This window comes from Ursus maritimus, unplaced genomic scaffold (assembly GCF_017311325.1).
Source record: "Ursus maritimus isolate PB19 unplaced genomic scaffold, ASM1731132v1 scaffold_7, whole genome shotgun sequence".
Lineage (NCBI taxonomy): Eukaryota > Metazoa > Chordata > Mammalia > Carnivora > Ursidae > Ursus > Ursus maritimus.
This window is the reverse complement of record NW_024426885.1, coordinates 25,773,965-25,788,034: the sequence shown is the minus strand read 5'-3', so window position 1 is coordinate 25,788,034 and position 14,070 is coordinate 25,773,965. Positions and strand designations below refer to the sequence as shown.

General features: G+C 49.1%; 2 protein-coding genes across 8 annotated transcripts in view; both read left to right on the top strand.

Annotated features, from left to right (window-relative positions):
- The window catches only part of SFXN2 (sideroflexin 2), a 21,029-nt gene extending 13,642 nt beyond the window's left edge, over window positions 1-7,387 (top strand). For 5 of the 7 annotated variants that reach the window (XM_008710801.2, XM_008710917.2, XM_008710861.2 and 2 more), the window contains 8 exons: window positions 157-232; window positions 534-619; window positions 1,935-1,995; window positions 2,364-2,430; window positions 3,199-3,248; window positions 3,584-3,633; window positions 5,258-5,305; window positions 6,122-7,387. In XM_008710801.2, the coding sequence (XP_008709023.1) occupies window positions 157-232; window positions 534-619; window positions 1,935-1,995; window positions 2,364-2,430; window positions 3,199-3,248; window positions 3,584-3,633; window positions 5,258-5,305; window positions 6,122-6,221 (538 nt within the window). In that variant the 3' untranslated portion in view covers window positions 6,222-7,387. Of the gene's footprint in view, window positions 1-156; window positions 233-533; window positions 620-1,934; window positions 1,996-2,363; window positions 2,431-3,198; window positions 3,249-3,339; window positions 3,634-5,257; window positions 5,306-6,121 lie in introns of all 7 variants that reach the window. The other 2 variants (XM_008710731.2, XR_005833213.1) reach the window with 2 other exon arrangements.
- Window positions 7,388-12,101: 4,714 nt separating this feature from the next.
- The window catches only part of WBP1L (WW domain binding protein 1 like), a 57,820-nt gene continuing 55,851 nt past the window's right edge, over window positions 12,102-14,070 (top strand). Inside the window, exon 1 of the mRNA XM_008711051.2 lies at window positions 12,102-12,284. Coding sequence (XP_008709273.2) covers window positions 12,195-12,284 — 90 coding nt within the window. The 5' untranslated portion in view covers window positions 12,102-12,194. The remainder of the gene's footprint in view (window positions 12,285-14,070) is intronic.

Below are 14,070 nucleotides of genomic sequence, written 5' to 3'. Positions count from 1 at the left end.
GGGGCGTTGTGTGTGTGGTCAGGAGGGGAACGTCCCAAGATGAGACAGGTAAAGTTTCAGGCATGAAGCTTCATTTCCAGACTTTCTCAGTCAAGCCATGGTCTTGCCCTCAGCCGGCAGGGCCCCCCACTCCCAAGCGTGTCTCTCCTCCACTAGGCAGATGACCCTTTCCTACATCACAGCCACAACCACTGCGGTGGCCACTGCTGTGGGCATGAACATGTTGACGAAGGTACTGTCTGGGGCTGCTGTGGGCTTGGTGGCCACTAGGGGGCAGCAAAGTCCAAGGGAAAACTCCCCCAGGCCTGGCGTTGCCCTTGGGTGAGTTGGGTATGGCCAGAGCCCAGCCAACTAGGGGGAAATGTAGCAGAACTAGCTCCAGGTTAGTCTTCTCGGGTCTTTGAGGGAATTTGGATTCCTAGACCAAGTGTCTGGATACGTGGCAGTAGCGAGATCTGATTTCTTATTTTGTAGTCCTTAAGCCCCCTCCCCCCCATCTTCCAGTGAGCCCTGTTGTTCCCTTCCCCCAACAGAGAGCTCCACCCCTGGTGGGCCGCTGGGTGCCCTTTGCTGCTGTGGCTGCTGCTAACTGTGTCAACATCCCAATGATGCGACAGCAGTGAGTATGGGGATCCCTCTTCCTCCCTACAAACCACCAGGTTAGTGGGGCAAGCGTAGGAAGCCAAGGCAGTGGGTGGCTTTTGGGGATTGGGGACTGAGGTGGGTGTGGGGAGGGCTGCTGGGCTACACCTCTGAAGGGTCCCAAAGGATAGGCTGCTCCGAGGGTGATGGCGCAGGAGTGGCAGGTGACTTAAGTTTGATCTGTGATGAGTGTCGTGGGAGTCATTGTTTGAATGGTGGGGGATGGCGGGGAGTAGGGCGGACCTGTGGGGGTTTGTATGAGATCGTGTCCTTTCAACGGCAACTGTATTTAAGTTGTGAACTCTGCCTGCTTGCAAAGCCCGGGGGATGGCTTACGGAATGAAATGTAGCAGAGCGAGGTGTCCAAAGATAGAACAGAGCCAAGAAGCTTTGAAAGAAGCCAGAGGAGTAGATAGATGTTTTCCAGGCGCCCGGCTCTAAGCTTCGTGGCAGGAAAGGTAAAAGGAGAAACCCGTGTGTCTTGCAGTTCTTGTTCTTTTGGCTAGAGAAAGCATAGATGTTCCTCTGTTGTCAAACCTAATGACGTCGTCTACCTCAAGCACCCCCATAGCGCCTGGGAGGTACCACGTGCTGCCTGAGCGTTCGCTGTTATTACTGCTGGCATCATCATCGCCTTCCTCACCGTCACCAGTATATACAAGCCACGTTTTCTTGGGACGGCTAGCAAATGGGAACTTGTCACAACAGCCCTTGCAGAAAGAGCACACTACCAGAATAGTCATGCGTGCACATTGTTCCTCTCTTCTTTCCCTCCCCCATCCAGGGGCTCCTTCCCGACAAATGAAGGAGCCCCAGCCACCTACCTGTTCTGGGCTTGAGTGCTGTCAGGAACTGGCCTGAGAATAAGTCAGGGCAGCTAGTGTTTGTGGAGCCGTCACTCTGTCAGGCGCAGGACTAAGCACTTTGCAGGCACTGTCCCCTTTAATCCTCACCAATCCTATCAAGTGGGTGCCATGATTAGCCCCATTTTGCAGGTGAGGATAACTGAGTCTTTAGAAGGATCAGGGAACTTGCTCAAGTTCAGAAACTTACTTTGCCGTTTCAGGATTCAACCTAGGCAGTCTGAGCCCAGGCCTAGCTCTCTTAGCCACCGTCCCAGATCACTTCTGAGATACCACTCACTGGAACGCACTAGGAGGATCAAAGGGCCAGGGTGCAGGAGCTGGCTTCGTAGAGCTTGAGTGTGCTGGCCTTGGTCCCCTGGTGTGTCACATCGCTGGTGGGCTCCCAGCACCCCTTTCCCAAGTCTAGCAACTCCTGTCTCTGTTTAGGGAACTCATCCAGGGCATCTGCGTGAAGGACAGGAATCACAATGAGATCGGTCATTCCCGGGTGAGCAGAGGCAACCCTTTGGGGTGGGAGGAGGGAATTCTCTCTTATACCCGGTCCTGTTCTTAGTAGTCAGAGCAGGCCCAGGTTCTGTTATAGGAGCCCCCTGATTCCATTGTCATTCCCCTTGATTTCCCTACATTTCTTGTTCAGAACAGGTTTGTCTTGTCTTTTCTCCATCATTTCTGGTCCTGAAGCCATAAAAGTCTAGCTAGGTGAAAGAGGGTTGGGTGAGGACACAGCCCCTAGTCGATCCATCCCTTCCCCTTTACCTGCTCAGACTTGACCCTGACCCTTGACCCTGCCCTCTGGTACAGCCCATGGATACTGGATAAGGTCATTCCTGACAACTTACTCTTTTCTACCCTCAGAGAGCTGCGGCCGTAGGCATCACCCAAGTGGTTATTTCTCGGATCACCATGGCAGCCCCTGGCATGAGTAAGATAGAGAAGCCCTCCCATCCTGGGGGACCCTGGAACACATGATGGAGGCCTCAGCCACATTTAGCTTTCTTTTGGTGGGAGGTGGGGGGCAGCCTCTACAGCCATGCTTCTCAAACTGGCTTTTCCCACCGCAATAAAAAAAATGATAATTCTGTGATGTGGTGGAGATTGTAGCCAACACTACAGTGGCAATGATACTACAACGTGTAAATGTATCAGTTCCACATGTTGTATGTCTTACATCTCCATAGTACTGAACGCAGAAACCTGTGAGAGAACCACACTGTAGTTCTTGGGACATCAGTTAATCAGAGATCTGGGGAAGAAAGTTCTTTTCATTCCACAAATATTCCTTAAGTACCTTCAATGTGTTGGACACAGGGCGGGGTGCCAGGAAGACAGTGGTAAAGAAGATAAATCCCCTGCCCTGGTTTTGCTCCTAGCAGGGGTATGTTACAGAGTAGGACATGCGATTTGTTTGCATGAGCCTTCAAAGGTTTGAATTTTGAGGAGGACGCTTTGGGCCTGCGGTACATGTCCTGTTGCAGGTGTGCAGGTGGAAACGTTTGGGAAGCACCCTTCTGCTAGGACTTGGGGGACAGGTTGGGGGTGGCCATGCCTACACAGTCTTCCCTCCAAAAGTATTTTCTGGAGCTTCAGGGGAGGTGGGAGGAATCACCTGGTCCCTGATCTGATTTTGGAGAGGGATCTTGGGAAGAGTCTTACAGCCCTCCCCCAGTCTCTCCTCCCTTGTCTCTTCCAGTTTTGTTGCCAGTCATCATGGAAAGGCTGGAGAAGCTGCATTTCATGAAGGTGAGTGGGGTCTGCTTTTGTATCTTCCTTGCCCGGAGCCCCCCAGGCATACCTACACTTCAGAATTTCTGATCCTCATCCTTCCCTCTAGCTACTGGCCTTCGTCTCACTCAGGTAGGGCCCATGCCAGTCCCCGCCGGCCGCCTGCTTTAGATGCCATGGCTGCTTGCTTGGCCTCGTCTGCAGAGAGCAAGAGGAGCCCCCTTCTCCTCTCCTTCACGGCTAGGAGTTTTGTGTCTGTGGGTTTCTAGCTGGCTGATCAGGGGTAGGGCAGGCATGGGGTTCGCGTTAAGATCTCTAAGTCTCATGTGGGTCTTTCCTTCAATTTCGTGCAGAAAGTCAAGGTCCTGCACGCCCCATTGCAAGTTCTGCTGTCTGGCTGCTTGTGAGTAACATGTTTTCTGGGTTCGGGTTCTGTGGTAGCTGGGGCACCTAAGACCTGTCTTCTGGCATTGCCCATGTTGGAGAACATGTACTCCTTTCCCTGACTTCCATAGTGCCTGAGCTCAGAACAGCCGTGGGCCGTCTGGAGAGTTCTCACCCCATCTTTGTTGAGGGCCTCAGGCTGACTAGGTGCTATGCACACATTTTCAAGGAGAGCGGAGTGCTTGGGTGCCCTCCCGTCCTGGCCTTCAGACTGGAGAAGAGGCGAACACCACAATACAGTCCCACCACAAAAAAAGAAATGATAATTCTAGGGGCACCTGGCTGGCTCAGTCAGTAGGGCAGGCCCTTGATCTTAGGGTTGTGAGTTCGAGCCCCACATTGGGTGAAGAGATTACTTAAAAATAACGAATAAAAAAATAATACCAACAAAGAAAGAAATGATAATTCTGTGGCAGTGACAGATGTGTTAGCTGATGCCCCAGTAGTCACATCGCATGCGTCACTCTATCAAATCAGCGCGCTATACACCTTACCTGTACACGACGCCATGCGTCCACTATATCTCTATATAAATAATCTAAGTAAATAAATGAATATGCTGAGACGTCAAAAAATGAGGGGACAGCCTGGGGCTGTCAAGCGTCCCAACCTCACACGAAAGGAAAACACCACAAGTCACAGCAGCGTGCTCCGGTGCCCGTCAGTGACTGGCCACGTCCTAGCATCAGTCACACTCTGCGAGGCCACGGGGCTAATGACAACAACAGTAACAGCCAACACGTGTGGAGTGTGTCCTGTGTGTCCCCACTGTGCTTGTGCTCCACGTCTGTCATTTCACTTAATCCCCTCAGCCCTGGAGGGCTAGGTCCTGTCATCCTCTCCTTTTACAAAGAATGGGAGGTGTAGTGAGATGAGACTTGCCCAGGGCTCTGTAGCTCATAATTGCTGGCGTTCGGGTCGGGTCCCCCGCGGCCTCACACGCCACGCTTCCTTCTGCTGACTGAGTCACCACTGCGTGAGTGTTCCCCTGGGTTCCCCTTTGAGCCTCACGGCAGCCCTGCAGGGCTCACTCACCCAGGATCACACAGCCAGTGAGTAGCCCAGCTGGGATCCGAACTCTGGTCTGTCAGATTCCCAAGTGCTGTACGACAGGGCCCTGGCCCCGAAGCATCTGAGGACCTTAGAAGGACTCTCAGGGCCTTCCCCAGGCCCCCTGCATCAGCGTCGCTTTTTAACGAGCTCCTTGAGTTACTAGTGTTTGCAGTGAGGTTGGAGAAGCTGCCCTGTTCTGTTGTCTACCAGACCTTGGCTTTCATACCCCTTACTGCTCAGGGCCTGTGGTCTTTAGGGCTGCTACTCGCACTCCCAGTGCCTTCGTTATCGTCACCTGCTTGAAGGACGGGTGCATGGGGGTTGAGGGATGGGAGGGGGAGGGGGGCCAGTTTCATGCCATGCCGGAATGATTATCCTGCGCTGAGAGACCAGGAGGAGAGTTGCAGGGAGGGGAGCCATGGGGCAGCGGGGAAGGCAGGGTACTGAAGGGACATCTCCCTGCTTCCTTTGGGGGGCTCAGGGACGGGGTGCGAGCAGGCCCCTCACACTTCATCTCTCCTTTCTTCCAGCCTCATCTTCATGGTGCCAGTGGCGTGTGGGCTCTTCCCACAGAAATGGTAAGAGTTGTTTGTTCCTCACTTTACCGTGTGCCCTGTCCCTGCTATCCCTGACCTGCCTGCTGTCCTGAAGGAGACAAGGAGGGGCAGGAAGGACAGCATTTGTCCAAGGACAAGTGCCTGTCAACCTAAACTCTGGGCCTCTTCGCTCTGGGTGAATGGTAAACCAAAATGGATCTCTAAGGGGCAGAAGGATGAGTTGCTCCCTCTCAGTGGAGTAAGGGCTACCCCGGAGAGAAGTGGGGGAGCAACAAGAGCCTTTCTGTCCCTGCTGGTTAGGTTATTGATCCATCCTCCCTGTCTGGATCTGGTCCTTGAAATTGGACAGAGGGACAGGTACTTACTCTGGCTTGTGTTTGCTTGGGGGGTGGATGACTTGGACCTCTCTACTTCCCTTGTATGCCCTGGCAGGGAAGGGGTGTGCGAAGCATGATGGAAAAGGGAAACAAAGCATCAGACTGGGGGAGGCGAGAGGACGAGCTCCAGGAGACTAGATGTAGCTTGGATGTACCCTGAGAAGATGCAAGGTTCCCCTGCCTGCGTACTCATGATTCAGTGTCATCTGCAGACATCTCCTGTGTTCCAAGCACTGTGCTTATAACCTTACAGAGAAGATGGAGGTTTAGCACCAGGGAGAATGAAGTCAGGCCTGAGTAGAAGTAAAAGCAACATGTTATGTTGTACAAAGGCCATTCGTTCTGATGGAAAAATCAGGAAGGGCTTCTTAGAGGTGGCATTTGAGTTGGATTTTATCTGATGGTAATTTGCTGCTTGTCCAGTTGGCAGGCTCATAATCCCCTTCTTTTCTCTTCTCAGTGAATTGTCAGTTTCTTATCTGGAACCAGAACTCCAAGACACCATCAAGGCCAAGTATGGAGAACTTGTGCCTTATGTCTACTTCAATAAGGGCCTCTAAATGCCCCATCCCAGCAAGGACCAGTCTATGCCCGTATTCACCAGCCCTTAGCTGCCTTGTATACCTGTGCCCTCATTCCTCTCCCAATGGGGCCTGAAGCCAGGGTGGATTTGGGGGGTGGGGAGCCTCATGTTTTCACTTAGGCACCTGGGTTATTGGACTCCAGGGGATACAAGTGAACAAGGGGAGCAAAGACCAAGTCTTCTATCTGCTCCTCCCACCCCGCCCCCCAGCCAACATCCCCTGGAGACCAGGAGCTGAGACTCCCTGATGGAAAAGTTGCTGGAACCTGGGGGACATACACAAGCAAACCATTTGGAAAAATTAGGAAACCTTTGGGATTCTAGTTCCAGCCAGAACTGCGGAAGAGCCCCTGGGACAAAGGGAAGCTCCTACCCCTGTTTCTTCTTCCCTTCCTCCTCATCTTGTCTCACGCTATGGAACGTTTTGTCCCTGCAATTCTAGCTAACTCAGGAAGGGAGAGGGAAGAAGTCTGTTGTCACCTTGGGGCTCTTCTCCATTCTTCCCCATTCTCCTCCCCAGTGCCCCCTTGTCAGAAAGCGTCTTTGGGAGTGCTGCTAAACTTGGGTTGATCAAGCACCCAGGAGTTCGTAGTGATGAAAAAGTCCACTGCATGAGGCAGCAAAGTTTCATGGTGCTCAAAGTCCCATGACACTGACTTTGTTCTCCTGTGCTAAAATCATGTCTGATTTTACATCTCTGTGTTTAAAAGATAAATCCACTAACTGTGGGTAAAAATTATGTATGTAGGTATTAACAACACATTTTAATGGGTATATTTTCCTAGCTGCCTCCCTTCCTCAGCCCATTGGGTTAAACACTGGTGTGTACTGAATAGGAAAGGGGAGTTTTATTTGGATACCTCTGAGAAATAATCAGTCAGGACCAAAGAGCCTTAAAGGACACCCAGCGAAGTGTAGCCATTTGCCCTTCCCATCTTGGCTGCTCTACGTGATTTTTCAAGCTCGGGGTGGAGTGGGCGTGGAAGGAGACCATTGTGGCTTCCCTGGGGTCAATGTCTGTATCGAGCTCTATCTAGTAGAATTGACTGACTAGTCAAAGGATATCACTGAATCAAATACATTTCTTGAAAGAGGACAATGATCTGTCTGCAGACTGAGTTAATAAAGCCTGGATGAAAAGCAGGATCTGGTCTTACTTTGGTCTTGGTATGAAAGAGGTTACCACAACGATAAGGGGAACCTGTCTGGTGCCTGGAGGCCACTGTTGATTTCTCTTACTACAGAGGAAAAATCCACCTGTCTTTGCTGGACGCTCCAGAATGGGCACTGTGTTGTTTCAGAGCGGCAGTTGACAAACCACATGGGACCTGTTTTGTGTGGCTGGGAACTAAGAATGTTTTATATTCTTAAAGGATAAAAAAGAAAAAAGAAACCCAAACAACCAAGAATATGTGACGGAGACTCCCATGTATGTGGCATGCAAAACATAAAATATTTGCTCTCTGGCCCTTTCCACAAAAAGTTTCCCCTACTCTGGAGCAGTGGTTTTTAGAACGTGTGTCAGAGTCACATGGATGGGTTGTTAAAACACAGATTGTGGGTCGAGCTATGTCTCCTGAGGTAAGGGAAACAAAAGGAAAAATAAACTATTCGTACTCCATCAAAATAAAAAGCTTCTGCACAGCCAAAGAAACGACAAAGCTAAGAGACGAGCTACTCAATGAGAGAAGATATTTGCAAATGACATCTGATAAAGGGTTAGTATCTGAAATACATAAAGAACTTATTACAACTCAACACACAAAAAAGCAAATAATCCAATTTAAAAATGATTAGAAAAGGGGTACTGGCTGTTTTGTTGGTAGAGCATGAGAATCTTTGTCTTGGGGTCATAAGTTCAAGCCCCACGTTGGGTGTGGAGATTAACAAAAAATAAAATTTAAAAAAAATGGGCAGAAGACACGAACAGACGTTTCTCCAAAGAAGACATACAGATGGTCAACAGACACATGAAGAGATGCCCAACATCATTTATCATCAGGGAAATGCAAATCAAAACCACAATGAGATAATACCTCACACCTGTTAGAATGGCTAAAACCAAAAACACGAGGAAAAAGTGTTGGTGAGGATGTGGAGAAAAAGGAACAGGAACCAACATTCCCTGTTGTTGGGGATGCAGTCAGAGAAAGAGAAATACCGTACGATGTCACTCATATGTGGGATTGAAGAACCAAAATCAACGAACAACAAAAAAAGAGACAAACCAAACACACACACACACACACACACACACACACCAGATTCTTAACTATAGAAAACAAACTGATGGTTACCAGAGGGGAGGGGGGTGGGGGATGGGTGACACAGGTGAAGGGGATTAAGAGTACACTTACCATGATGCGCACTGAGTAATGTATAGAATTGTTGAATCACTATGTTGTGTATCTGAAACATATAACACCATGTTAACTACACCGGAATTAAAATGAAAAAAAAAAAAAAACCAGATTGCGGGGCCCTATCCCCAGAATTTCTTATTATGTAGGTCTGGGGTGGGGCCTGAGAATGTACATTTCTAGTAATTGTCCAGTGATGCAGTTTCTGTCGGTCTGGGGAGCACACTTCAGGGACCACTGCTCTAAAGAAAAAGGGCCACTTCCCTGAGGCCAAGGTACTGGCTGCAATTTAATCCCCCCCTTTTTTTCTCAAAATTAAAATAGAGTTCATATAACATAAATTCTTCTTTTTAAAGTCTTACAATTCAGGAGTGCCTGGGTGGCTCAGTCGGTTAAGCGTCTGCCTTCGGCTCCAGTCGTGATCCCAGGGTGCTGGGACCAGGCTCCCTGCTCATTAGGGAGCCTGCTTCTCTCTCTCACTCTGCCTGCCACTCCCCCTGCTTGTGCTCTCTCTGTCAAATGAATAAATAAAATCTTTTTTAAAAATGAAGTGTACAATTCAGTGTTTTTTAGTATACTCACCAAGTTGTAATCATCATCACTAGTCAGAATATTTTTTATTTTTTTACTTTTTAAAGATTTTATTTATTCATTTGACAGAGAGAGCACAAGCAGGGGGAGTGGCAGGCAGAGGGAGAAGCAGACTGTCTCCTGAGGAGGGAGCCCGACGTGGAACTCAGTCCCAGGACCCCAGGATCATGACCTGAGCCGAAGGCAGACACTTAACCAACTGAGCCACCCCAATGTTCCATCCAGAATATTTTTATTGCTCCCAAAAGAAACTCTGTACCCTTTGGCAGTCTCTCTCCATTCCCTTCATCCTCCCCCCAAGCCCCGAGTCTACTTTCTGCCTCTATAGAGTGGCCTATTCTGGACTTTTCATATAAATGAAATCACACAGTGTGTAGCCTTCTGTGTCTAGCTTCTTTCATTTAGCATAATATTTTCAAAGTTTATCCATGCCGTAACATGTGCAATTTGCTTTTAGCTGATTTCTGAGCAGAAAACTTTATGTCTTTGAGCTAGCTTTCCTAGGATAGGAGATCTGGCTTCAGCTTTACCCGTTTCCAAGGACAAATAGGAGAAACATTACCAGAGTTAGCCAGAGCTTGGAAGCAATTCCACACTGGTGTCCTTTCAAGAATTGACAATCTTCTCCTTTCCTTCCCAGCTCCTTAAACTTCCTGGCATTCCTCCTCCCTGTATAGACAATGGCTCTTTTGGAAAATTCTGAAGTATGTGGTGGCTACAGTTTAGAGGCACTTTAAAAAGCATTCATTCAAACTGCATCTCAGCTCCATTTTGTAAGACCTCTCTGCTTTCTCTGAGTTGGCATCTGTGGGATGTGGAAGGCGAGTTGGTTAGGTGACTCAAATGCCTTCGTGTGGGAAGTGCTAATCCAGACTGGGCAGGGTTTAGTGTTTGTCCCATCCAGTGGCTCAGTTCCAGCTCTCTGGTAAAGAAAGGAAGGGAAGTTAGGATAAAATCTGTGTTTGCTGAATTGAAATTATTGGGGTTTCCTGATGATGATGATACCTGGCTTTTATAAAGGGGGACTTACAAAACCTTGAGGCCAGGACTGAGGCCCTGTGCTATGAAAATAATTTGGCCCTTGCCTAATACCGAATCTTTATTTCTTCCCTAGGGAGCTTGATTGTGGTATGGATGAATTTCCAAGACATTTGAGATTGGCAAAAATACTCGTCACCTTTTATAACACTTGGGAAAGCAGGATCAAGAAGAGGCAGAGCTATGGACATTCTTTTTTTTTTTTTTAAAGATTTTATTTATTTATTTGACAGAGAAAGCCAGAGAGAGAGGGAACACAAGCAGGGGGAGTGGAAGAGGAAGAAGCAGGCTCCTAGCAGAGAAGCCCGATGTGGGGCTTAATCCCAGAATGCTGGGATCACGCCCTAAGCCGAAGGCAGACGCTTAATGACTGAGCCACCCAGGCGCCCCAGAGCTATGGACATTCTTAAGCTGAGGGCAGAACCAATTTCTTCATTCTTACCAGTGTCCCACTTTGCCACCATTTAAGCCAAGAACAAACTCCCTCTGGGCTCAGCTATGGGCTGGACTAGGCCAACCTGCAAAATGCATTGGCAGGATTTTGAGAGGAGATTGGCAGCTACAGGCATCTGGCTTCTCTGGCATGGGTCTTCATTTGTTTATTTATTTTACCAACATTGTTGGGCTCATGGTTGGGCCTTGTACAGGATGTTGTAGGGATTTCTTAAAAAAAGAGAGAGAGGGAGGGAGAGAGAGAGTAAAACGGTGTGCTATACAAAAAACTGCAAATTTAGTGGGAGGGGTCAGCCAGGCAGATGTTATAGATCAGACACAGGGAGTGTTCCTGTTATGAGAATCCAGAAGAAGAAACAAGGGAGGGGATGGGAACTGGGAGTTTATAAACAGAACTATATGTGCAGTGTGTACTAAAGCACAGCACACTGGAGATCTCTTAAGTGTTTGGTGTAAATGGAATGTGTGGGAAAATGTAGTGGCAGAAGAGGAGATAAAAGAAGTAGGCAGGGATCAGGACACAAGAGAGAACCATATTGAGTAGTTCGGACTGTATATTGCGTAGGTAGTTGAAGTATTTTAAGAGGGAAAGCCTTATAACAATGATGTTTGGTTTTATGTCGTAGAGCACCCTTGCTGTGGAGTGTGGCAGTAATTGAGAGGGAAGAATTGGCAACTGGGGCCAGCAGGGAGACCATGTGTATTTAGCAAGAAGATGAGAATATGGATGGAAACAATGGGAGTGGATTTCAGAGCTGTTTCTGAGGTAGAGTCAATAGAAATATGTTGCTGGAACTTGGGGCGACACAGCACCGTGCCTCAGGTAAATGTACTATTTCAGAGAATTCAAATTGACCTGAGCTAACACTTTGAGACAAGGAGAGCGACCCGGGTACAGGGCTGCGCTTCAGAACAAAAGACGTCAAAGATTTTTACTTTGTAGTTATTTTCTTCTGAAGGAGCGCCCAGTTACCTTCTAAAACACAACTTCTTTTCCAATATTCTTTAGAATCACCATACCCCTTCTTTTCTTTGCTAGAGTGTAGAAATCTAGTACTTCCGCCACGCTCAAGATGGCTACACCCGAATTAGACTTTTCAATACTGGTACCAGATGGCTCCGCCCCCCGATCTGAGCTACTTCCGCCACTCTCTTTGGCTTGGGACACATTTACACCGCCATGCAGCACTCAAGATGGCCCGGCTTCCTCCCACTTTTCATTGGCTGGATCCCTTCGGTCTTCCGTCTTCATGGGGGGCGGGACTTCTATTTGATCGACAGCTATTTTGGTCAATGGACGAAGGACAGGGGCCCACGAAGCGCTGGAACTGGAGAGCCTGCCCAGTGTGTGGGAGGGTGTTTGGGCTGGGGCGGGGTGGAGCCGAGCCGGAAGCGGGAGGGGAGAGTGAAACAGGAAAAGAAGGGAAGAAGGAAGAGGGAAGAGGAGGAGAGGGAGGAGGAGGAGGGAGGTGGCGGCGCCGTGGCGGAGGAGCAGGAGCAGGAGGGGGATGGAGAGGAGAAGGCTCCTGGGTGGCATGGCGCTCCTGCTCCTCCAGGCGCTGCCCAGCCCCCTGTCAGCCAGGGCTGAACCCCCGCAGGTAAGGGGGAGGGGGCGTCCGGGCCAGCCTGGGGGCCTGGGGGTCGTCGAGGCCTGGCTGGAGGGGGCTGAAGACGGCGGCGCTGCCTGGCTGGAGGGGCTGAAGGAGTGTTGTTGCCAAGAGTTGAGGGGTCCCGAGAGGGGCTCCCATGCCTGGAGTGGACAGGATCTAAGGGGGCGTCGGTGTTTAGCTGAGGGACACCTGTTTTGGTGTCAAGGAAGTGGCAGAGGCACGGTGCCCAGCGAGTGAGGGGCCCTTTGAGAGGACAGTTAGGTCAGGTGGGCTGGGATGACTGTGACTGGATAGTGGTGCAAAGCTGAGGCATGGGGGGCGCATTCGTGTCCCCCCCTGAAGCAGGTTTCCGAGGCAGTGATGCAGTGTGTACGTGTGTGCGGGTAGGGGTACGTGGGTTATTGAGCTGGCCTGAGAGGGAGGAGGGGCTGGAAAAATATTTATTTCAATCTGGACAGGGAAAAGTTCCGACGGCATCTTGGCTCCATTTTTAATGTGTTGGAGGCAAGAGGTTGGAGACCAGACTCTTGGGAGGCCTGTGGGATGAAGTAGATCGGGACCCCTCAGGAGGAGGGCACACTTGAGCTATAACAAGCTCTTGCTGGTAGGCTGGCTGGCCTGGGAGAGCCAGCCACTGATGCTGATCCAGGCCAGTTCAGGGCTTTTGAGCAAAGGGTGGTGCTGATGCCAATATGGGCAGCAAATGGAGCACCCCAGCTTTTCTTGCTGGGTGGCTTGCTTTTTATCCAGGCAGAGAAGCTTGCTTGTGCTGATTCCAGCTCCGGCTGGCATTTCGAAACCCTAATGGGAGTGTTACTCCTGGTGCCAAGTTGGGTGGGGTGCAGTAGGGGGAATCACCCCTCCTTCCCTTGCATTTGGCAAGGCTTTACCATTCTATTTTCTTCACTTTCTGTTCTCTTCCCTGTCTTTTCAGAAGGGAATAGACACACACACACACTCACACACGGCATGATGGCAGAGTCTATACAGCTTAGCACTTGAACTTTGCGTTGTGATCAAGAGTAGAAGCAGAGTGCTACAAAAATACTTACCTTTTCCTTAGGAGTTTATGGGCTGCCTTTTCACATATGCATCTTGTTTTGCCCCCCGAGTGTCCTTTATTTTAAAAATTAATTCGTTTTTTAAATGGGATGAAATTCGTAGAACAGAAACCATTTAAAACCCTTTCACCATTTTAAAGTGAACAATTCAGTGGTGTTTAGTACGTTCACAATGTTGTGCAACCACTACATCTAGTTCCAGAACATTTTCGTTACTTCGAAAGAAACCCCCGTACCCATTAAGCAGTTCCTCCCTGATTTCCCTTTCCCCCAGCTCCTGGCAGCCACCAATCTGTTTTCTGTCTCTATGGATTTACCTATTCAGGATATTGCATATAAATGGAATCCTACAATTTGTGGTATTTTGTGTCTGTCTTCTTTCCCTTAACGTAGTGTTTTTGAGGTTCATCCACATTGTAGCATGTACCAGTACTTCGTTCCTTTTTTTGTGACTAATATTCCACTGTATGGCTATACCACCATTTGTTATTTATCTCTCCCCCCCCCCAATCTATTTATGTGTATTTGAAATAACATGTGAAAGGAATAGAGCTCATTTTCTGGCCCAGTATAGTCCCTTTTGTAGGGCTGAGACTCTTCCATTTTAGGGCTTGTTGGGGTTCTTTCTTTTCCTAGTTAAAATCATAAACAGGCAGGAGAAATAGATTTTATTTATTGGAAAAGTCAGAACCCTCAGGACTGGTAAAGTTAAG